Genomic DNA, 25,511 nt, shown 5'->3' with positions numbered 1-25,511 from the left:
AGTATGACTTATTTTTTTAAATTTATTATTTTCTATCTGTTTAACAATTTCTTGAATTTGATTCCATTTTTTTTTTGCATTTAAATTCATTTAATTACTTCTGTGAAATCATTCATTTCAAATGTTCTTCAGCTGTGAAGAAGGTAGTTGGTATCTTTGATTGCTTAATTCATTTGCTGAAAGAGGAAAAAATACATAAAGAACAGAAAGTTACAGAAAAATAATAAAGTTGTACTAAATATAACCACGTTGTTTCTTCTTAAATTTATCACGATGTATTTGATATCCCATGATAGCTCTCTTCTTAGAAGATAATATGTTAATGCCAGAATCTAGAATATTTACTATACCTTTTTTTACTTAAGAAGTATAATCCCTGAATATCTTGAATTTTTTAAAAAAAATTTTTGTCTGCCTCAAAGATGAATTTTTTTTAGAATATTTCCATTTCTAATGCTTATTAGTATTCATTATTAAATATGTATTATTATTACTGAATTTTCTAAAGTTTTGAAGTTATTTAAGCTTAATGTACAATTAAATCTCTATTTCAGACCAAAAGTGCGTGATCAATTGCATGGTCTGACCTACTTGATGGAAGTTCTAGACCTTATCCTCAAAGATAATGTTTCTAAGAACAGTGCATCAGGTACAGGCCGTCGCACTTTCAACAAAGGTAGCAGAAGGGGAAAATCAAACCAGGGTCCGGAGGTTTGTACTGCACCATGCCTTTCTGATGAAGAAGTTGACACAGCTGTTGAAGTGCTTAAAGTATTGTTTAATCTCACTGTCAACACAGAGAAATTTAATTTAGAAGAGGTATGTATTGTTTTGTTTTACCATAAAATTTTCTGATTGTTAACCACATAATTAATAAAATGTAATATGAGTTTTTACTATATGTACACTATATTTTTTCATTCAGAATATTAAAGACATTCAGTATTTCCATTAACATTCCAGATAGTTACAATGTTTTTAGAAAATAGTTATAACTGATTTGCGTAATAATTGTGTGATTATAGTTCTGTTCCATTGTAATTATAACCTATCCCATTTTCTAAGGAAATATTTTTGATAGTGTACTAAATGGTTAATGAGTTCTAAATCACCAAAAATTCTATATTTTTTATGTATTTAATTGTAATGTTCATAATTTATAATTTATCTATCTACATACATGTAATAAATTATCTATCTACATACATGTAATAAATTATCTATCTACATACATGTAATAAATTATCTATCTACATACATGTAATAAATTATCTATCTACATACATGACGTATAGTGTATGTGCATTAATAGTATATGTAGCTTAAAATATTGATGTTGGGATATTATTCTATTATATGATGTACGCAAAATGATTACTAACCTTTTTTTAAAAAGTTGTTTAAAAAATTACTTTCAATCTTTATCTACTTTATACTTTCACATGGTATGCATGTTAAAGATAAATAAAATCACATAAATTGTAGATATGTTAGTAAAAGAAAATTTTATCTTGCATTTTAATATATCACTCAATAGAAGCTGTTCTGAATTTATGCAGCCTTCTTTTCTATATTTTTATGATGAAAAACAGAATTTGTAACTAGGATAATAATTTATGCCATTTTGAAATATGCACCAGAAATAATTTACCCGGAAAGATTCTGTTATAGTTGATGTAGTTCATCTTTCTGGTCAAACAAATCGAACAAAAAAAATCAAAGTAATTAAAATAATTTTTTAACAATTTTATGGAAATAGCTAAAACTATTATTATTTAATTGGGATTTAGCTGTTCAAGAGTCAATTCTAAATGTGTTATATCATTACACAAAGTGCAAAATCTTCTAAGGTGTTTTCTTACAGTAATTTTCATCATCTTATAGGAAGAAGAAGCACATTATTTACGTCTTGTGAGCATTCTTCATGACATTCTGTTGAGCGATACGAAAAATCCAGAAAAAAGAGATGTTCTCCAAAGGTCAGTTATGCATAAAATTAATTTGCTTGCCATTAGTAGAATTTTTTTTTTATTTTATGTTTTTATATCTTGTTTGAAAGTCGAACATTGCTCCAGTTACATTTCTGGTATTTTTATATTTAATTAATTATGCTATTGGGAAGGTTGGAAACTAAATATGATTTTATGGATTTTGGAATCATGATTTTCAACTGTGTTCAAATTTTTCCAATCCATCACTCAATAGATTCCTTATATAAAAATTATGATTTTTTTAAAATGTGAATTTGGGTTATTTTCTATAATATTTGCTGAAATTAGTTATATCTGAAAATTATATTTTGGTGTGGCTACTACCATTTAATTCAGTAATGCCATCAAATATTGTGAAAATAAAGATTCTATTCCAAAATAAAATTTCATAAATAAATTATATCTCTTATTTTGATTATTTAAGCACCTTTGATTAAAGATATGGTTTAATATATTATTATATTCTAATTATTATGTTAAACTTAAAGATGGAAATAATTTTACTGAAAAAGGTATTTTAGTACAATGTTTTATTATTTATTCAGTAGCTTTACTATTTTTATTAATATTCTTTATTCTTTATAGGCTTTATCAAAATATCAACTTTCTATAATCTATGTTAACTTCAACCCTGAGTATATTTATAGAAAATTCTTTTTACAAAGAATAATTGGAGGTGGAGATGATTCTTGTATAGCATGCTCAAAAATCAAATAAATAAACATTGATCAAAAATATGGAAGAAAAAAGTGAATTCGAAACTGCTGGTTTAGATTTAATGTTTAATTTAAAATTGTGCAATGGCTATTGATACAGACTTAATATTTTTTTAAAAATTTTTGTTTATATTGCAAAGGTAAGATGTTAGCTGTTTAAATAGTGAGAAATCTAACATTGACTAAATTCTTTTTCTTTGGAGAAAAGACACAGAAATTAAACAAAATAAATACAAATAAGTGATTATGCATATTTTCTAATTTTGAGTTATATATGAGGTTTGATCAGCTATGAAATGCCTTGTCCACTATGACCTTGATAAGATAAAATCATATACATTTTAAAAGTGTATGGCTTATAAAGCATTTTTATAGTTAGAGAAGAGCCACTACATCACAACTTGAAACAATGCAAAAATGTCCTTTTTAATAATTTAAAATGATAGAGTGCTGTATTCTGATCAGGGCCCAGTAGTTAATTTCTAGACTGTTAAAAATGAATATATAATTGCGAAAAAAAATGCAGTATATAGTTGTATTTTCTAAATAAATATAATTGAATAAATTTATATTTAAAAAATTTGTTTGTTATTTGTAAATATATTAAATTTATTTTTAAAGAAATTACAATGTCTTAAGTTTTTATACCATTCACTGTTTTTAATAGTTATATTTGGTAAAATTTCTGGACACTTTGGCATTTTAGGCTAAAAAAAGTTTTATTCTTCTGATCTTTCAATTAAAACTGACCAAGTTCTAAAGATTTGAATATCATTATTTTAGTTACTAATAATGATATTTCTTTAAATTGCTAATGTATTAAAATATTTTACTATTTGTAATTAAATGAGATTAAAAAGCAGTATTAAAATGTTTTTTTTTCTGCATACTTATAATATAAGTATTATATTATATGAACCCAAAACACATGAAATGTGCTTTATCTTGTATCAGAATTGTTCCAATTGGACATACATGCTTATTCAGTAGTTTTGAAATTAATTATTTTTAGATTAATAGAATGTCACATTATTAGAAGATGAGCTTTTGCAGAGCATCTAATTACGCTATTGTTTTTTGGAAAATTGTTTGTTAAAATATTCAAAATATAAAGCATGTATCAAGATATTTTTAATTAGCAACTCTTAAATGTTGAATTATTTATTACATATACATTATGTTCTTTATTCTAAATTAAATCCTTGCAGCATTATTTTACTAAAATAAGATGAGTAGGAAAAAAAAAATTGAAAGTGCTTACAAATGACTTTTGCAGTCACACTGTTGATTTGCTGACCAATATGCCTGTGTCCAGCTATGAGGAACTGATGACTCCTGTGGTCAAGATGGATGAGGATAACCCAAATATCTTTGAGGGTATGGATATGGAAGCAGTGCATGTACTCCTACAATTTTTGGAAAGAAGAGTAGAAAAGGTGCTATTTGTTTAATATATTCATATTAAATATTTTGAAAAATATTTTAAAAAATTAACAAGTAATGCAAAAGAATATTTTCAAATATTTCATTTTACATTGTTTGAATGGAGATGTAGTTTCTAATTCCTAGTTTTTATTGTTTGTTTTTCTCTCACCAGAAATTTTTATTTTAGAGAAGATTTTTCAGTTATATCTCTCATTTGGAATATGAAATTGTATAACATTATTAATTCATTAATTTTGCTGAGGCTCATGACAATATTTTAATAGCTAGATCAATGTCCAGTAATTAAAGTTACAGTAATTAATTTTTAAGGAGCATTAGAAAAATTAGACTGACATGGCTTATAAAATAAAGTGGGAATGGGTCTATTTTTAAAAACAAGCAGCATTTAAAAAAATTATTTTAAATGTTAAAATTATTTTTTATTTTGTGAAAAAGATTGATTTTGCCACATATGGAATCGCATTCTGTTTTCGCCAGTATCTGTTCTGAATTTGTAAAATATCTTATTGCTCTGCAATTTTCAGTATTGATAGGTGATTGTCTAATTTTCTCTCTTTGTAATTGACCCATTTCTGTTTAACTGGTTATATTATGATAATTAGAAAATTTCTAAAAATGGATAGGGTTGAGCAGCTTGAAAAACAGCTAAATGTTGGCATTGTTGTTAAGGCTAGAGCTATAATTTGTTTGCATAAGCGGAGGGGGGGAAAACCCCTGAAATATAGAGGCTATGCCTTTGATGAGATGGCTTGATATACCAGGTAAAAAGTTAATTTGCTGAGAATCAGAAACTTAGGAAGAAAAAAAAGTTATGCTTTTATAGAGTTTATTAAATGCTGTCTTTTCTATTATTATTAAGATTATTATTAGTGTGTTATTTGACATTAACTATTCCTCTTTATTCTGAATTCATTCTGACTGATACTAAATATGAAGAACTTTTAATCACAGTACATGAATAGATATCATGTGTTATGATTGATAAATCTATATAACACAACTATCTGATATATATATTATATAGTATTGCATGATGAGTGTATATGATAAAACCATTTTTAACAAATAGTTTTATTATATAAATTTAGAATCCATTTAAGAAAGTCTTATAGCTTCATTAAAAAGAAGAATTTTTAAAATAGAAATTAATAAATTATATTATAAAAACAATTAAAAAATAGTCATCCATTATAATAACTTAGAAGTCCTAAGTTATAAAAAAAATTGTGTGATCAAGCTCTGTACATATATATTATAAAGAATACTTTTTTCATAAAACATTCCACTTTGGTACTGATTGAAACAGATCATCTGTAACATTTTCTTGAAATTGTAATCACTCCTTACTAAGGGTTATTTACATTTCATTGCATTTACATGGCATTATAATGAATGCTGTTAGTATTTCTTTGTATGAAGTTTTTTAATAATTATTTCATTATTATTATCATCTTTATCACTCACATAATATTTTGATTATATCTAGTAGCACTTTGCAGTGTGTCATGCTCCTTAAGATATTCAATAAAAGGGGTTGTGAAAGGGAAGTGAATGTGACGCAAGAAGTAGCTAAGTCATACTCTTGGCCATAATTATTCATACCATAAATTATTCATTTTGTAGTAGGTAAAGAATATTTTTGTAGATGGCCCCCTGGAAAAGAGAGCTCATCTTATCTAAATCCTTTCAATCTTAATTCTAAAAATTATTCAATGATCGAATCATAAAATGCATTTCATTCCTTGAAGGATGATCACAATAATAATAATAATATATAAATAAATAATCTCACATTTTTATTCATCCTTTTAAAAAATAGAGTAACACTTTTTTTTTGTTTAAAAAAATGGAAATAATTGATCATTCCTATATATCTCTGCTTTGTTTATTGAAAGTGGTCTAATTATTAATATATAATATTAATGTGTAATTGTTCATATTGAGATATTTGTATTGCATTCAAAAAGTTCCAAAACTTATGAAAATAGATAGTTTTTTTAGTTGATATTTCATTACTACTCCATGCAGCCATACATTTTTGCCACCATTCATACAAAGTCTTAAATGTGGATTATAAGTCTCTTTTTGTCATCTCCTCTTGTGCCATCATCACTGTACTTCTCCAAAGCTTGGAAATTGTTGCTTCTTAAATATATTCTTCTTCCAACAAATAAGTCTCATGATACGAGATCAATGGGGTTAGCTGTTTTTGTAAATATATAAATACAGTGGCATTTTACACACGAATGTTAGAGGCACTGAGACTTTAAAATATGTTTAATTCAAAACATATTTTACTAACATTAAGTTGGTAAATTGAATGGAAATTAAATCACTGGTTAAGGAAAGATGATTCAGTACTTGTGCAGAACATAATATTTTGATAGGTAATTTGTGTTTGTGAACTGGCACCTTATTGTAATGGAGAGCTCTTGACGTGGTATTCCCATAGGAGGAAGTTTTGAATGTTTGTACTCATTAACTACATATTTCCTTTGTAGGAATCTGATGTGGAAGAAGCTTATTATGACTAGTGGTCACATGGTACTTTCCACTTTATGCAGTTGGTAGAGTTAATTTATATTTTAAGGTTATTTAAAAAGTTTTGGTACTTTTTGAACATAGTAGTATAAATACATATTAGTATCCTTATGATAACAAGATGTGAATATCTTGCAAATTATATTATAGTATAAATACATATTAGTATCCTTATGATAACAAGATGTGAATATCTTGCAAATTATATTATTTCTGTGTTGATTATATTTTTTTATTTTAACAGACATACAAAACTTATAGAGAACCCTTATCACCAATTTTGACAACATTAGTTGAATGTTCTCACGCTCATAGCACCATCCGCAAATTTTTAAAGAAAAAGGTATTTTCAATTTTTATATCTAAAAGAAAAAGATGTTCAGTTTTTATTATGGTTCTTTATTGAAAGAAAAATTTAGCAAAATGTTTATTTTTTATTTATTTCTATTATATTTAATTTTTATTAATTTATTTCTGAAATAGAATTCCTATTATCTAGATTAATTGGGATCAGAACTTGATTTGGATTGGTGAAAAGCTTTTCTTTAAAACAAACAAAATTTGTTTAATAACTTTTTAATGACTTAAAATACAGCACTGTTTAATTTTTTATATTTAAAATTTCCTGCTTGAAATTTAAAATCAAAGCCGGTAACTTTAATTTCATTGCTGTTTTCTTTTTTTATCCAAGAAAATTATTTCTTCGTTTTTTTCCCCTTCTGTCAGCTTCTCAAAATAATTCGGATTATTGGAATGTTATTATATTATATTTATTTATTTTCCTAATTGATTTTATTACCATCTGAATTTCAAGTTAAAGCTATTGACAGATGAGGTTGAGTTAATTTTTGCTCTGCTATATACTGAATTTGGAACAGGGCTTTCTTTATAATTACATGTTATTAAATGCCTTTTATAAAAATGATAGATTTTTTTTCATTTGTTTATTCAAGATATTTAATTTTTTAGGTTCTTCCGCCTCTAAAAGATTTTTCTCAAAGACCAGAAGAAGGCACAGCTCTGAGGAACAGGTAATATTGTTTCTGTTAAACAATTTTCTTGAATTGTTTCATTTTCAACAAACCATTGAATTCTTTTATGCTATTAACAACAACAAAAAAAAACTTTACTGAATTTTAGTGAATTTTTTTGTCAGAAAACTTGGATTCTAATTAAATTTAATCACTAAAAGAACTTGTAATAAAAAATGTCTGTAGGCATTGTGTACATTAATAATTATGGCATATTTTTAATTTTTCTTTTTGTTATTGAAATGAGTATTAATTTAAAAATCAAACATCATACATTTCTTTCTTCAAATTGATTAGTTCTCTTTTGTGTAATAAATTCTACAATATTTTTAATACCTCTAGCACTTTTTGTATAAATTTATTCATTTTGTATATTTTTATTCATTAATCATACTTATTTTACTTCTCAGTATGTATATTTTAAGATTTTTTTTTTTTTTTTTGCAAAGTACTACTTTTTTGTTTTGTTTCAAACCTGTATCATGTTTGAAAATTTTAATTTTCTAATTTAATCTTTGCAAAAGTTGATAAAAAAAGTTTTCATTAAAATGAGATGTATATGTTTTGCTTGTCTAAAAGTTACAGAAAAAAATCAGCTAGAAAAGTTATTTCCTTAGTTTGGTTTCCTTATATGGGAGGTAATACCATATACATGCCATGTATTGTCATGAAAAATGCTTGAATTTGAAAATCATTTTTAAGTGCTTAATTTTCTCAAGAAGTCCAGAATTTTTTTTGTTTGTTTCTCCAGATGTTGAGTAGTACAATAAATCAAAGGCATGTTTTTAAGGGTTTGTTTACTAGATGTATCAAGAAAAGAAATCAACATAAGGGAAGAATTTAGTGAAGGAATCCAGGGTAAAGTAGATCCAATGATGCCAATGCATATTAAGATAGTCCTTAATGACTTTTTTTCTTGTTTCTTCTTTCCTCAACAATATGCAATGCTATTTGTTGAAAATCCAGAATGGTTAACCTAAATTGGTTATATGAAATATGTACTGTGCCATACTTGTTGGAACTTGACAAATGTCCAAATTCCAATATTAAATATTTTAGATGGTGAAGAATTTTAGTTTTGCCCGATAAATGTGTGTTTAATTGTTTATGTGTTCTTAAAGAAAAATACGTTGATTAGTCCTATCAAAGGAAAATATGAATAAATGCTTAGCTTGATGGATGCTTAATTTTTTTTAATTCAGGTGCTTAAAAATGCTTATTATTTGTAGCTATTTATCACTATTCACTCTATTATAAGTTTTGTCTTTCTAAAAATATAAGAATTTTCTTCTCGTCTGGCAATATGCCATTCATTTCAATCTCCATCGCCTTATGCCAGCCATATCATCTTGTAAAAGTAATTCCAAATATGATGCAACTTGCTTATATTTGTCACTTTATCATAAATTTTTTTAATATTTTCTATTAATTGAAATTGAATGGAAGCTATGCTTATAAAAATATCATTTTTATTATGTTGTATCTAATTATTATGTAGTAGACTAGTTTCAATCCAAAAAGGAGCTATATATCAAAAATTCTGTTGGCTTAAGTCCTTTAATTAGTTCCGATATCACCAACAAATACCAAAAAAACATAATTGCTAATATAAATGATGCAATAAATACAGTAAATGCGTCTTGCAAAGTTTTTTTTAGAGATATGGATACTTCGTTAAAAATTCTTTTAAACTTTATTTTTATTTAAACGGTTTAACTATGCAGTCTATGTTGCATTGATTACTTTAATAGTGGCATTGTTTTTTGGTGATACGAAAAACCACCTACTTTCATGTAGGTGATCATTTTTATGAAACTTGTATAATATATTTAATTTAAAGTATATTTACGAATCTTATTAAAAGGGAAATTAATAAAAAATTAATTCTAGCATAATGATAAGGAATTTACTAAATAGAATATTTTTTGGTGCATTTAAAAAAATGCATGTAGAAAAAATATTTGTAAATGTGTTTGAATGAATTTGTAATTTTTAAAAATTTATGAAAAAGTTTTTAAAAACTATTGGCCACAATTTTAAACAAATAATGTTTGGGACAAATTCAAATACAGTCTGATGTCAAGAACTGGTATTTGAAATTTCGTTAGAAGTTATTAAGCTTAGAAGTTTTAGTGCAAAATGATAATAATTTAAAATCATTTCTGTTTTATTACTCAAAATTATTTCTCTGTTGATCATATTCTAATGATTTGCTAATTCATTTAATTTTCATAATCATAATTTGGCAAAGTTGTACCCATATTAATTTAATATTTTATTGCTTTTTTATATTTTATTATTGTCTCTTTCTTTATATAAGTCATATGAAGTCACTTCTAATAAATATACTATCATATTTATGTAGGACTGGGTGGGACAAAATGCCCATTCAATCCCATTTGGATCAGTGTCTAGGGTACTGATTAAGAAACTTTTAAAGAAAAACAAATAGTTTATTTACAGTAAACAAAATTAAAAGGATATTAACAATTAGGACGGGAAACATTATTTACATTAAAGTTAGAAGTAAAATATTTAGATGGCACCAAGGGCGAAGCCTAACAAGATGTCTGCTCATAGCTAAGCTATGTAACACCTCTCCTTCTCTGCTCTGCTCTGCTCCGCTCCGCTCTCGAGCTAATGCCAACAGCTCGCTTTTTCAAATTTATGGTCACGTGACCTAGCACTTTTGATTAGTAGAACCCGTGGTGCCATCTATTACAATACAATAAAACTAAATTGAATTGGATACATTCAGTATAACAGTGGAATGGTAATGGCCACTAATTAAAACTCTACATTTATAAATAATCATATTTTCTTATTTTTGTTAATTTTACATTTTTTTTCTAATAAATGCTTTGATCAGTTCAGCTGATAAATTGTTTTGTTTGCTCAGTTATCAGTTGTTTTGCATTCATTTCTTAAATGAATTATTATGCTATTTCTTTTTCATAGACTTGTCAAGCTGATGACTTCTCCTGCTTTTGATGTGAAAGAACTTGTGGCTGATTTCCTTTTTGTTCTATGCAAAGAAAATGGTAAAAAGTTTTAAGACTTTATAAATTATTGGGTTGGCTACTAAGTGATTGCAGATTTTAAATGAGAAGGAAAATTCAAAATTTTTGCTCCAAAATATAAATTTATTCAGTTAGGCATTGTCCGTCTTTGTCGATGACTTTTGCCACCTTTCATGAAGTGTTATAATTCCATGTTTGTAGCTGGCTGTGTGTATTTAATCCAAGGAACGATGCTTTCTTGTCTTTTTCTTATTTATTTTCGCACACACATATAACAACACACATGGACGATGATCACACGTATATAAGGAAACACATAATATATACATTTAAAAGTAGAAATTGCTGCTAACAAAGAGTGAACGTATAATTCTTTTTGCCGCTAACAAAAGAGCGAGCAGTGCCTGCTTGCACCAGTTTCACACCAACTCTCTGGTTGAAGTCTTTACAATAAAAAAGCTTAAGTACGCTTCCCTCACGTTCCAAACATACATATGGTTTTGAGACTGTTGCACCATCTATGTTCAATATTAATTTTTACTATATGAAAGTATACAAAGAATAAAAAATACAAATAAAATAATTAAATAAAAACAAAAATTACAAATAATAAAATCACATAAACATACTCCCACCCATCAAAAAGTCATTCTTGATGCACAGATAATATACAGTTTAACTATTCTTTTAACATTTAATATCCAAAATGTTTGGCGTAAAATGCCTATTAACAAATTACCGCATACATGCAAAGTTAAAATATGAAAATACTGCACAATTAGAATACTTAATTTATGCTGGCTAGGTAATATGATAGGATGTTTTGCATTATACTGCAAAGATGCATTTTGAAGACACCCTCCCACTCTGAGCAACCCATCCTTATCAATTAATGGACAAAGTGCTGATAGTGGACTTTTTTTTGGCATTGGTTGATTTGACTTTATACAATTAATTTCAGCATCAAAAAATACAGTTAGAACATATATTACAATAATATTATGAGCAAAAATTCTTTCCTTTATAGTTATAGGTTCAATTATACCTGTATAATTCTTATTAACTTTACCAGCTTTACAATTATTTGTAAATATAATACAAAAACATAGTACATTAATTAGTATATGACGAATATTTTTCAATTAATTAATCTATTAAATAATTTTTCAAAATTGTAGCAAATACACATGCAGTTTTTTTCCTTTCCTTAAGGATAGAGTCATTGTTTTTGAATATTGGTTGCTTTCACCAATCAGCCTCTGATGATGATAGGAAAGTAGGGCCCTCCATAGGCGACAGTCTGGAAGATCCTTAGGAAACAAACCTCTGGGTGCTATATCTGCTGGATTTTCCTTTGACGGCACATAACTCCATCTATTTTGAAGTCCTGTTAACAACAAAGGGCTTCCAATTTCGAGGAGGTGAAGACAACCAGGAAAGAACTACTTCAGAATCTGTCCAAGCATTTAACTCTAGCCATGGAATGGATACAGGCTTCAGCGGAGCTACTTTGCTTTTAGCTACTAATATAATTACTAAAGAAACACCATTATCAGATCGTTGAACCGCATAAATTACACAGGCGTATGCTGATTACGATGCATCCGAAAAGCCATAAAGAGTAATTTCCTTTTCTGTAATTAGAAGCCATCTCGGAATAGAAACGTGACATATTTGCTGAAATTCCTTTTTGAATTTGCGCCACTTGACTGCAAAATGTTCCGGTAAGGCAGGGGCCGCGGTGACCTGGTGGTAAGGTCTCGGCTTGTGAGCCGTAGGGTTTCAGGTTCGAGATCCTATTCCACCGAAGAACCGTCGTGTAAGGGGGTCTGTTGCACGTTAAATCCGTCATGCCAAACGTCCTCCCGCTGGTGTGATGTGGTGTGGAGAGGGGGCTGCCAGCTCAGATGTCGTCCTCGTCATCTGACCGCGGTTCAGAATTACGAGGTCCGTCCCAAAATAGCCCTAGTGTTGCTTTACAACGGGACGTTAATATAACTAAACTAAGCCCCAATTCTTCATATTCACTCTTAAAACCCTTGTATTCCATTTCAAATTCTGGGTCAATTTAAATTTCTTTTCCATTGTTAGAAGCCTAGAAACAGCCATTCCTAACTGATTAATGTCCTTATAAACAGGTAATCTTACAAAAAATCGACCCTGATCATTTATTCTGTAAGTCAATTTAAAATGATTTTCACAAAATTCTTCTTCTTCTGACAAAAGAAACCTTTTATCCGGTAACTCTTCCATTTGCCAAAATTTTTGCAAAACAGAATCAATGTTGCAATTATTTTCAACGGAAATCAGACGCGATTGTGTGTACGATGATGAAATAGAATCCCTTCGAATTTGATCTGCAACAACCGAACCAAATATTGTGCTTCGCGCAAATGGTTGTCCTTCAGACCCGCTAATTTTTCCATTACGAAGGATTGAGAAAAAGCAATCGGAGCCTAAAATTATATCACATACTGATGGCCTTGAAAAATCTTCATCCGACAGAGGTATCCCCTTCAAATAATCTAATTCTTTAATGTTTATATTCTCAACTGGGATTTCAGAAGTAACCTTATTTAAAATGAAAGCATTAACTGTCAAACATTCTTCGCCAAATCTTTACCCAATTTTTAAATTAACTGAGTCACGTGTGGTTCCTGCTTGAACTCCACTTAGAGACACTAGCATTTTTTTTCTTAAATCCTAAAATATTTATTACATTTTCACTGACAAAACTGGACTCCGAACCGCTATCTAGCAAAGCTCTGAATAAAAAAGAATCACCCTCACTATTATACAGTAAAACCTTTGTCGTGGGAATAAATGATATAAATTTGTTATTTAGAGACGTGTTAGAACTAACGGGACTTTGAGTTCCCGCTTATTTATTGCATTGCGTTTCTACCCCTTGACAGATATCGCTTTCAGAGGAGTGTTTTGCGGTTTTTTATCATTAGGTTTGGGATCTGAAACACGTGCACTATTGCTTTTAACATCTTCATGCAAGAGTGAATTATGTTTTTCTCGACATATGGTACACTTAAATGATGATTTGAGCATTCTTTAAATTTATGCGATAGTTTAAAAGCAAAGATAGTTTCGTTTTACAAAATTGTTTGGGAATTCAAATCCATATTTCTAAATTTAATACATTTAAACAATTTATGTATTCCCGAACATTTCAAACAATTTTTATCAGTTTTATTTTTTTGAATATTTTCACATGCAATAAAATTAGACTTGGTAGGAATTTTAGCATCAGATACATTATAAACCATTAATTCAAGAGATGAACATCTGGTATTTAGAAATTCCAAAAATTCTTCCCACGTAGGAAATTCTATTTCTGAAGTTTTCACGGACCAAAGTCTTCTTATTTCAGGATCTAATTTTTGCAATAACAAATGAATCAGCCATAGATCTCTGCTATATGCCTCTTCTAAAGATTTTAACCCTCTCATGGGTGGATCCTAGCACAGAACACCTCTTGGTGTCTTTTTGAATTCTCGCCAAACGAGTGGCGATAACATCGTCAATGTGGCAACCTAGACGGATTTTATTTATTTTATTTTAATTTTTATTATTATTTATTTATTATTTTATTACTATTTATTTACTATGTTTATTTTATTTATTATAAACATTTTTTATTATATTTATTTTATTTATTATTATTTCTGGCCTTCAAGTATCGTTTTCTAATTGAATAATAATAATAATAAATATTCAATTAGTAGTCAACTTGGCTAGATTTCAAATAAGTCGCCAAGCGGTGGGCCCATCTAGAATTTTACCCCCCATCACTCGTGTCAACTATATTTCTCAAATTCGTTGAATTGGCTTGAGAAATGCCTTTTTGTTCCAAAAATGTTTTAATTAATGCATGAATAATTTTCTTCTTTTTATCATACCTGTCCATTAATTTCCCCCATGCTTCTTCAAAGGAGTCATTGGACAACGGTATGTGTTTAATCAAAAAAGCGAGTTCATCAAACAGCAAACCCTTTAAATATTGAAATTTTTCACTATTGCTTAGTGAAATTTGCGAATGAACCGTGGATGCAAATAAATCTTTAAAGTTCATCCAATCTTCAAATTTACCAGAAAACATGGAATACTAAGTTTTGGTAAACGAAAATTCGAATTAGATTGAACTGAGGAATTTTGTGTTTCAGCAGAAGTAGATTGAAATGTATTAAAAACATCGATTTTATTTTGAAGCTTTCATTTCAAGGGAAAATATCTATTTTCGAATTCCTCAATTTCAACAGTTAAATTCCTTCAATTTTCGAATTCCTCAACAGTTAATTCTGAATCCAATCTTTCGAATTCTTTTAAAAGTTCTAATCTCTGCAAACGAATCACTATTTCATTTTTTGATTCTAATTCGTCTGCAGTACATTCCAATCTAGTCAAAGAGGCCTTAACCTTGCCTCTTGCGACTTTAATTTGCGTTATGTGTTCCTTATATTTTTTCGGATCGTCCATATTGAAAAGAAATTATAGAACAAATCATTTGCGAAACGAAACCGAAGTTAAAGAAAAATTACGTTCGCTCGATTTCGAGAACTTCTTATTAAACTCATCAGATCACTCTTTAAAAACATCAAAACTTGTAATCAATAATAAGAAAAAAAAATGAAGAAACTTATCTGTTTCTCATGCTGACATCTCGCCGGTGCCTCCAATTTTTATATGTAGAGCTGGTTGTGTGTATTTAATCTAAGGAAAGAGGCTTTCTTGTCTCTTTTCTTATTTATTTTTGCACACACATATAACAACACACATGGACGATGATCACACATATATAAGGAAACACATAATACAGGGTGTTCATTAATTATTGTCGGGGTTTCCTTACCTCATAACTTTCGAATAAAAAATATTACGCAAAAACAGATTACGTATTCGTAAATTACAACTCAAAGAATTTTATTAATGATATTAAAGTGTAAAGCTTGCACAATTTGCACTTTGTAGGCATTCAGTTGAAGGCGATTATGTATTCGTAAAATACAACTCAAAGAATTTTAAGAGGCCGCGGTGGCCTGGCGGTAAGTTCATGGCTCGTGAGCCGTTAGGTTTCAAGTTCGAGACCCGATTCCACCGAAGAACCGTCGTGTAAGGGGGTCTGTTGCACGCTAAATCCGTCAGGCCAAACGTCCTCCCGCTGGTGTGGTGTGGAGAGGAGGTGCCAGCTCAGGTGTCGCCCTCGTCATCTGACCGCGGTTCAAAATTACGAGGTCCGTCCCAAAATAGCCCTAGTGTTGCTTTACAACGGGACATTAATATAACTAAACTAAACCAAACTAAACAAAGAATTTTATTAATGATATTAAAAAGATTAATGAATTTGCACATGGCTGCCCTTCGTGGCTCGTAAAACACATCGAGACGAAATTCGTCAGGCCAAACGTCCTCCCGCTGGTGTGGTGTGGAGAGGAGGTGCCAGATCTGACCGCGGTTCAAAATTACGAGGTCCGTCCCAAAATAGCACTAGTGTTGCTTTACAACGGGACATTAATATAACTAAACTAAACCAAACTAAACAAAGAATTTTATTAATGATATTAAAAAGATTAATAATTTGCACATGGCTGCCCTTCGTGGCTCGTAACACATCGAGACGAAATTCGTCAGGCCAAACGTCCTCCCGCTGGTGTGGTGTGGTGTGGTGTGGAGAGGAGGTGCCAGATCTGACCGCGGTTCAAAATTACGAGGTCCGTCCCAAAATAGCCCTAGTGTTGCTTTACAACGGGACATTAATATAACTAAACTAAACCAAACTAAACAAAGAATTTTATTAATGATATTAAAAAGATTATGAATTTGCACATGGCTGCCCTTCGTGGCTCGTAACACATCGAGACGAAATTCGTCAGGCCAAACGTCCTCCCGCTGGTGTGGTGTGGAGAGGGAGTGCCAGCTCAGGTGTCGTCCTCGTCATCTGACCGCGGTTCAAAATTACGAGGTCCGTCCCTAAATAGCCCTAGTGTTGCTTTACAACGGGACATTAATATAACTAAACTAAACCAAACTAAACAAAGAATTTTATTAATGATATTAAAAAGATTATGAATTTGCACATGGCTGCCCTTCGTGGCTCGTAACACATCGAGACGAAATTCGTCAGGCCAAACGTCCTCCCGCTGGTGTGGTGTGGTGTGGAGAGGAGGTGCCAGCTCAGGTGTCGTCCTCGTCATCTGACCGCGATTCAAAATTACGAGGTCCGTCCCTAAATAGCCCTAGTGTTGCTTTACAACGGGACGTTAATATAACTAAACTAAACTAAATAAAGAATTTTATTAATGATATTAAAATGATTAATGAATTTGCACATGGCTGCCCTTCGTGGCTCGTAACACATCGAGACGAAATTCGATTTCCCTCCAAGTGTTCTCCAGCATTTGTGGGGAAACATTTTGGATGGCAGTAACAATTCTGCGCTTCAGTTCATCAAGGGAGGGCACAGGGGTCTTGTGCACAATATTCTTGAGAAACCCCCATAGAAAGAAGTCCAGCGGTGTTATATCTGGTGATCTCGGAGGCCATGGGATTGGTCCACCTCTTCCACGCCATCTGTTGTTAAAGTTCTCGTCTAAAAAGTCACGTACAATCATACCCCAATGTGGGGGTGCACCATCCTGTTGAAATATGACCTCTCCTGATGTTGCTGCATCTGAAGAACCGCATACATCTCCAGCATGTCAAGGTATGTCACGGAATTTATTGTTGTTTCAGCAAAGAAGAAAGGTCCAATAACTTCAGTATGTGATAAAGCGCACCAAACATTCACCTTTGGGCTATCTCTTTCCAATTCTCGATAATCGTGCGGGTTCTCCGAGCCCCATATTCTACAGTTATATTTATTCACTTTTTCTGACACATGAAAAGTGGATTCGTCACTGAAGAACCATTTCCGAATGTAATTTTCGTCATCCTCAATTCGAGTCAAAATTTGTTAAGCGAACTCAAAACGACGCGGTTTATCATTCGGGTGTAAAGCTTGCACAATTTGCACTTTGTACGCATTCAGATGAAGGCGGTTATGGAGAACGTTCCATATCGTCGTATGCGGCATATGTAACTGCACAGCTGCTTGTCTCGTTGATTTTCGTGGACTGCGAGTAAACGTTTCTTGGATGCGATCAACATTTTCCTGCGAAGTGCTCGGTCTTCCCGCTCCTTTTCGGCGTAGAACGTTACCAGTTTCCTGAAATTGTGTTAACCAGCGTTTGATAGAATTATCCGAAGGAGGATCTTTCTTGTACGTGGTCCTGAAGCGACGTTGAGTAGTTATGACTGATTTAGTTTCGAAAAACCACAATACACACATTGCTTTTTCTTGCACGGTCGCCATTTTTATTTATGACGTCATAATTACCCAGACTGCAAATGCGCTAACATCGCATTGTTGCCACGTGAAATTCTTTGAGTTGTAATTTACGAATACATAATCGCCTTCAGCTGAATGCCTACAAAGTGCAAATTGTGCAAGCTTTACACTTTAATATCATTAATAAAATTCTTTGAGTTGTAATTTACGAATACGTAATCGGTTTTTGCTTAATATTTTTTATTCGAAAGTTATGAGGTACGGAAAACCCGACAATAATTAATAAACACCCTGTATATACATTTAAAAGTAGAAATTGTCGCTAACAAAGAGCGAACGTATAATTCTCTTTGCCGGCAACAACAGAGCGAGCGGTGCCTACTTGCACCAGTTTCACACCAACTCTCTGGTTGAAGTCTTTACAATAAAAAAAAGTTTAAGTGTGCTTCCCTCACATTCCAAACGGTGTGGTGTGGCGTGGAGAGGGGGGTGCCAGCTCAGGTGTTGTCCTCATCATCTGACCGCGGTTCAAAGTTACGAGGTCCGTCCCAAAATAGCCTTAGTGTTGCTTTACAACGGGACGTTAATATAACTAAACTAAACTAAACTAACTCACATTCCAAAAATACATATGGTTTTGAGCCCGTTGCGCCATCTATGTTCAGTATTAATTTTTACTATATGAAAGTAGAAAAAGAATAAAAAATACAAATAAAATAATTAAACGAAAATAAAAATTACAAATAATAAAATCACATAAACAATGTTTATAAAACTTTTTTACAAACAAATTTTTGCAAACAAAAAAAACCGAATTAAATGTGATTTTACATCATGAGCATCATTAAAAATTTAATCATTTAAGGAATTCTGCATTGAACGAAATAAATGGTAATCTGAAGGCCCAAAGTCAGGGCTATATGTTAGATGTAACAACACATCCAAAATAGTTCCAATAATTTTTGGCGAGTGACAAAAGATGTGTGGGGCTTTGCCTTATCATACTGGAAAACGACATCTTTAAGATTTGCAGTTCTACCCACTTTTCTTGAACTGCGTCGCTCAGTTTGGTGAGTTGTTGAATGTAACATCCGAATTAATCGTTTGTTTTTTTTTTGGTAAAAGTCCTTTATAGTCCCACCAAACTGACAGCGTAATGTTTTTTTTTTCATGAATCTCAGATTTTGGTATCGTCTGAGCTGGTTTATCTTCGATCCATGATCTTTTCTGATTTATGTTTCACTATCCATTTTTCATCACCAGTAATTAGTCGTTTCAGAAATAGATAAAATTCGTTGCGTTTCAGAAGCGAATCACAGAGGCATCAAATGAATTTTCTTATGCTTATGAGGGATTCATAAATCGTGCTTCTTGACGCAATCAAGCAGTTTTAATATTTTTTTCTAATGCATATGTGCAATACATCGAGCTTTTCTACAATCTCACGTGTTGTGTGCTATGACGATATTAATCAATATTAGGCTTGATATGGGTCTCATAAACTTCAACTGGGCGATCACATCATTGCTCATTTTTCAGTGAAAAATCATCGGAACGAAATTTGGCAAACCAGTTTTGACACTGCCTTTCTTTCAAGTCATGATTTCCATATATGGCACATAACATCTTGTGTGCTTGCGATGGGTTCTTACCTTTTCGGAAATAATACAATAAAATATGTCTGAAATGCGCATCTGGTTCTTGTACCTTTAAATTTGAATGAAAGCGAAACTAAATAACTAATCGAAATAATTTTTTTTTTTTACTAAATTGAAGGTGAAAATCCAAACAGTAAGAAAAGAATATAAAGTAGGTGCTTTAAACATGTTGACAAAAAAAAAAAAAAAAAAAGCCCTAAAATTACTTATTGACAAAATCCACAATGACATAGTTCCCAACCCAATATTGAAGAATATATTGTAATTCAGTTATTAAAATAAAAAGTTATTTTAGAAATTAATTTAGAAGTTAAAATATTAATTTAATTAATAAAGATTATAAATTAATGTAGAATTATTATGACCAAACTCAAAATTTCTCTCTCTAATAAATTTTATTTTCTTTCCTTCTTCTATCTATACTTATATAAAGCTCAATGTGTGTTTATGTTGGCGCTCTACAGGCCAGACCGTTTGAACTACTGTTACCAAATTTGGTACATGTATACCTTGGAGGTCGGGAATGTGCACCTGGGGTCCTCCTTTTTTTGAATTTTTAATTAGAATTTTAATTATTAATTTAAAACTAACTTTCCCGCAAAAAAAAAAAAAATCTTTTCATTTTCCCCCACCGCTAAATGAGTAAGGCTTCAGTTTTTTTCCCACGCTAAAGAGGATAGGCTTAAGAAATTTTCGGCAGATTATTTCAAAGGATTCTGTTTATTTTCTTAAGGTTTGATGCATTTAAAGTTAAACATTGTTAATTAATAGCTTTCAGATTCATTCTGAAGTACTTTTGAATTAAAATAAAACAGAATAAAGGAAATTAAAAATTTCTAATCTGCATAGCATTACCCCAACTGGCGTAGAAAATTCGCGCATTTGCGTTACCATAATTGGTGTTGAAAATTTACGCATGCGCATTGTGTTCTGATTGTTGACAATGGATACGGACTTGGTTTTGAAGGCTTAATATGTTTTCGACAGATTATTTCAAACGATTCTGTTTATTTTTTTAGTGTTTGATTAAACATTGTTAATTAATCGATTTGTTCATGATGAATCTGAGAAAATTTTGTTGAAAATTCTTGAGATATTATATAAATTAAGAAAAATATTCTTTAGTACCCATGAGATTTAAATACTCAGCGACTTTGTTTTCAGTACTCATATTTAAAAAAAATGCTTCGTTTCAGTAAAAAAAAAAAAAAAAAAAAAAAATTATTATATTTATGTAGGACTCAGAAATCACTACTATTTTAGAACGCACATTTAATTACATTTAGGATATATATATACATTAACATAAAAGAATTGAACATTCAGTAGATTTCGTCGAATACGTCGCTTCGCGTCTCGTCTTTACTTTCGTCCAGATCCGTCTGATCTGACACGTCTTTACTCTCGTCCAGATCCGTCTGATCTGCTCTCCGTCTAACCAGCGTCAACTCCGTCTAACAACCAGCAGATGGCGCTCGCCAACAGGCGCTCGTCACTACATTTATTGCCGTTTAATCATTTCCACTTTAATTTAAAGCATAAATTCCGCGGGAGCTAATAGAAAATTAGAGAGATACATATAATGGCTGAGGGCCTTTATAATATGAGTGAATTATATAACTATTAAAATTTGAAGTTTTAAAATATTTTAATGAAGAAGCAATTAAAATGGGAGTTCTATAAAATATTTAATTGTTAAAATTTTAAAGTGCATTAAGATTGGCGAACCGGCTGGTCGCCAAAGGCGGCTAGTTTTTAATTATAGAGTTACATTTACTCAATGTTCATAATTCGTTCCTGAATCTTATTTGAAATGATGAGCATTCTTAAAGTCAAACAATTTTTTTTCCCTACAAGACCAATATAAAACAAGACAATGCTTTCCTTTCCTAATTAAATACTTAAAATATTATTTACTAGCCGCCTTTAGCGACCAGCCGTTCGCCGATCTTAATCCTCGTTAAAATTTTAATTAAATATTTTATGTCATTCCCACTTTAATAGCTTCTTTATCAAAATATTTTAGAACTTCAAATATTGATAGTAATATAATTCACTCATAATATTATACGTAGAATTTATGCTTTAAATTAAAATGGAAATGATTAATCTGCAATTAATATAATAATATTTTTTACTGAAATAAATCATTTTTTTAATAATATGATTACTGAAAACAGTCACTGAGCATTTAAACCTTATGGGCACTAAAGAATATCTTTCTTCCTTTATGTCCTTATTATCACAAGAATTTGTCAACAAAATTTTTTCAGATTCATCATGAGCAGATAGATTAATTTACAATGTTTAATTTTCAATGCATCAAACACTAAGAAAATGAACAGAATCGTTTAAAATAATCGATCGAAAACAGGTTAAAAAATTACTTAAAAAACGATGTAAAACTAAGATAAATACAATTTAATTACAAAAACATACAACTAATCTAAAAATAATTTAAATCAAGTCCGCATCCGTTGAAAGTACTTGTCAACAATCAGAACACAATGCGTATGCTTGAATTTTCAACGCCAGTTATGGTAACGCAAATGCGTGAATTTTTCTACGGCAGTTGGGGTATCGCTATGCAGATTAGAAATTTTTAATTTCCTTTATTCTGTTCTATTTTAATTCAAAAGTACTTCAGAATGAATCTGAAAGCTATTAATTAACAATGTTTAACTTTAAATGCATCAAACCTTAAGAAAATAAACAGAATCCTTTGAAATAATCTGCCGAAAATTTCTTAAGCCTATCCTCTTTAGCGTGGGAAAAAAACTGAAGCCTTACTCATTTAGCGGTGGGGGAAAATGAAAAGATTTTTTTTTTTTTTTGCGGGAAAGTTAGTTTTAAATTAATAATTAAAATTCTAATTAAAAATTCAAAAAAAGGAGGACCCCAGGTGCACATTCCCGACCTCCAAGGTATACATGTACCAAATTTGGTAACAGTAGTTCAAACGGTCTGGCCTGTAGAGCGCCAACATAAACACACATTGAGCTTTATATAAGTATAGATAATAATATAATTTTCTATTTATAATAGATGTATTTTACTAGAAAGTTATCTAAAGACATTTATTTTTGCACGCTTTTCAAAATTTAGTAAATTTTATCATTAGATAAATTTTTCGTTTGCTCATTAGATAGATACCATCCAACATACAATGTAACAGTTTAACAAGTTTTCAGCCTCTCCCTTATTTCCCTAGAAATTTGTTTCTCTCTTGAAGTTATTATTTTCTCTTCTCCTATTGAAATTTCTTCCACCGCAGACCGGTAAAGTTTTGGCTTCAAAACTGGAGGTTTTCAAGTTTGAGACCGAATTCCACTGAAGAACCATCGTGTGAGTGGGTCTGATGCACATTTAATTCTTCGGGACCTCCCGCTGGTGTGGGGCGGAAGTTTGAAGAGGGGGGTGCCAGCTCAGGTGTCATCCTCATCATCTGACCGAGGTTCAAAATTACAAGGTCCGTCCCTAGTGTTGTTTTAAAATGGGACGTTAATATATCTAAACCAAACCAGCTTCATAAGCTCTTCGATATTGAACTGATGGTTATGTTCTTCCATTAGCTGATTGGTTTTGTTATTGTCTACCTATAGCCCCACATTTTTATCAATTACAGGTCCTACAAATGCTTCCTCAAACTCCATAGAATCACATTCAACAATGCTTTCCAGTCAAAGCTTTTACCAAGCTGAAATAATGGTTCTCTTGTTGACTCCCTCCTATGCCTTATTATATGGCATGCATTGATGTGAAAATAAACTTTCCAAAATTTTCTCAGAATGAGATTGATTCCTACAATTATCTTAAAATAAAGCTCGGGGATTGCTTTACGGTGGAGCTTTTAGAAATTTTAGGTCACCTGCAGTAAAAGAGTGGTATTTTGAAGAAGGAACTGAATTTTAATGATTTAAATTCCTCAATGAGATCATCTTCTAGGCTTAGATGATTTACAGGAACATAGTCTTTAACTAATAATATCTGCTTAAAAAGAAGTGGCAAATTCATTTGAAGCAGATATTTTTTACAGATGGACCAAGTATTCATAGATCCAATCGGTAAAACGCATCGGAGTTCCAAATGACATTTTGCCTGTTTTGCTGAATTTTATAATACTTCTTGAATGTCAGTGGATTTTTCTGAATGGCATACATGATATTATATTCAGAAGTTTAGTCCAAAAAATCTATAAATCCAACCAATTCAGAAAACAGTAAAGTTTATTGTAAAACACACAGTTTCACATGTGTACAAATGCTAATATATATGTAATGTGGGCGACTGATTATTGAATTTAAATTTCACTATCTTTTTCTTCTTTTCTGCCTTTTACTCAAAGACTTGCATTCACAAATGTGAAGCAGTTTGAATCAATTTAATTTTTAATTCAGCATTAAACAATCTGTTGTTATTTTCTATCTTGGCAATACCTTCTTCTCTGCTGCAATATAGTGTTACGAATTTCCCTCTATCACTATCAACCCATTGGGTTCGTTTACTTGTGTGTATTTAGTGGTTGTGTATGGTATGAAGATAACACAACACAATGATCAGTCCTTTCAAGGACAGCACAAAGACGACAACTATATACAGCATAGAGAAGACAATTATCTTCAGCCGAGATGTGCACACAGCAGCACACAACAAGACTCTACTGCAGACAGTAGCGCACAGCTTAGTTCACTCCGTTGCTTCTCTGCTAATCTCTGGAAGACCCGTTGTTTACGTCGATTCCGACTACCACGCCGGCAGCTGCAGACTGCCTCCTTTTATAGGTCTCAGGAGGCGTGGCTAGAAGCCTCTCAACCAAGCAATAACTTTCGAAGCGTATCTCGGTTCCCAATGGACGGACCGGGAAAATTCTCAATGTTTCGGGTATAATCTATTTTCCTAATCTTCCATCTTCGTCCAATACAGATGACTGTAAAACAGTCTTTCTGATAATGGAACCAACTATGCTGGGAAGCTGCATCACAGATTCGATACAATAGGTTTGCTTAAGGATCTTTTTAAGGAGAGGCTTACCTCATCACAATTGAAAATTTATAAGCTTCTTGAATATATTGATGAAGCTCTCGGGTGCCTTTTCTACTTCTCCATTCTTCACAATGTTGCAGATGCCAGTCCTTCTTTTCAGCTTTTTAAACCGCCATCAAAGGGCCTTAAATGCTTATCCTTAGTTTGTTGATGATCATGGCATAATCTTTATGAGGTTCCCAATTATTAATCTCGTCTTTCTCCAAATTATATTTCCATTAACCCTTTTGCGACAGATGTATCGTATATGCATCAAATACGAACGCTTCTCACAGCCAGCCGTCCTTTCTGGAAACTGTACCCATGGGACAGTGATGCATGTGCATTTTGAATTGGAATAATTTTTAAACTCCACTAGATGGCACCCTGTGCCCATTACTTTTGAAGTAAATATGCAAAATGCATATGTGCATTTTGAATTGGAATAATTTTTAAACTCCACTAGAAGGCACCCTGTGCCCATTACTTTTGAAGTAAATATGCAAAATGCATATGTGCATTTTGAATTGGAATAATTTTTAAACTCCACTAGATGGCACCCTGTGCCCATTACTTTTGAAGTAAATATAGTTTTAGTATCCTGACCTAAAATTTGCATATATTAAGTCTGGCTTTGGTATTTTACTCATCAGCTGTTGTGGGGAAAGGGGGTAAGAGTAATATAATTAAACAGAGCTAGATTGTGCACCTTTCCACTTGATAGAATCATTCACACTTTTCTTTTTTCGT

General features: G+C 31.1%; 1 protein-coding gene across 2 annotated transcripts in view; it reads left to right on the top strand.

Moving 5' to 3' along the window:
* LOC129980984 (synembryn-A-like) overlaps positions 1-25,511 on the top strand; it is a 52,677-nt gene that overhangs the window by 8,638 nt on the left and 18,528 nt on the right. For both annotated transcript variants that reach the window (XM_056091546.1, XM_056091547.1), the window contains exons 7-12: positions 555-819; positions 1,885-1,979; positions 3,984-4,143; positions 6,939-7,037; positions 7,664-7,725; positions 10,684-10,766. In XM_056091546.1, coding sequence (XP_055947521.1) covers positions 555-819; positions 1,885-1,979; positions 3,984-4,143; positions 6,939-7,037; positions 7,664-7,725; positions 10,684-10,766 — 764 coding nt within the window. The remainder of the gene's footprint in view (positions 1-554; positions 820-1,884; positions 1,980-3,983; positions 4,144-6,938; positions 7,038-7,663; positions 7,726-10,683; positions 10,767-25,511) is intronic.

Source organism: Argiope bruennichi, chromosome 8, assembly GCF_947563725.1.
Source record: "Argiope bruennichi chromosome 8, qqArgBrue1.1, whole genome shotgun sequence".
Taxonomy (NCBI): Eukaryota; Metazoa; Arthropoda; class Arachnida; order Araneae; family Araneidae; genus Argiope; species Argiope bruennichi.
The sequence above is the reverse complement of the archived record's forward strand: the minus strand, read 5'-3'. Positions and strand labels throughout refer to the sequence as shown.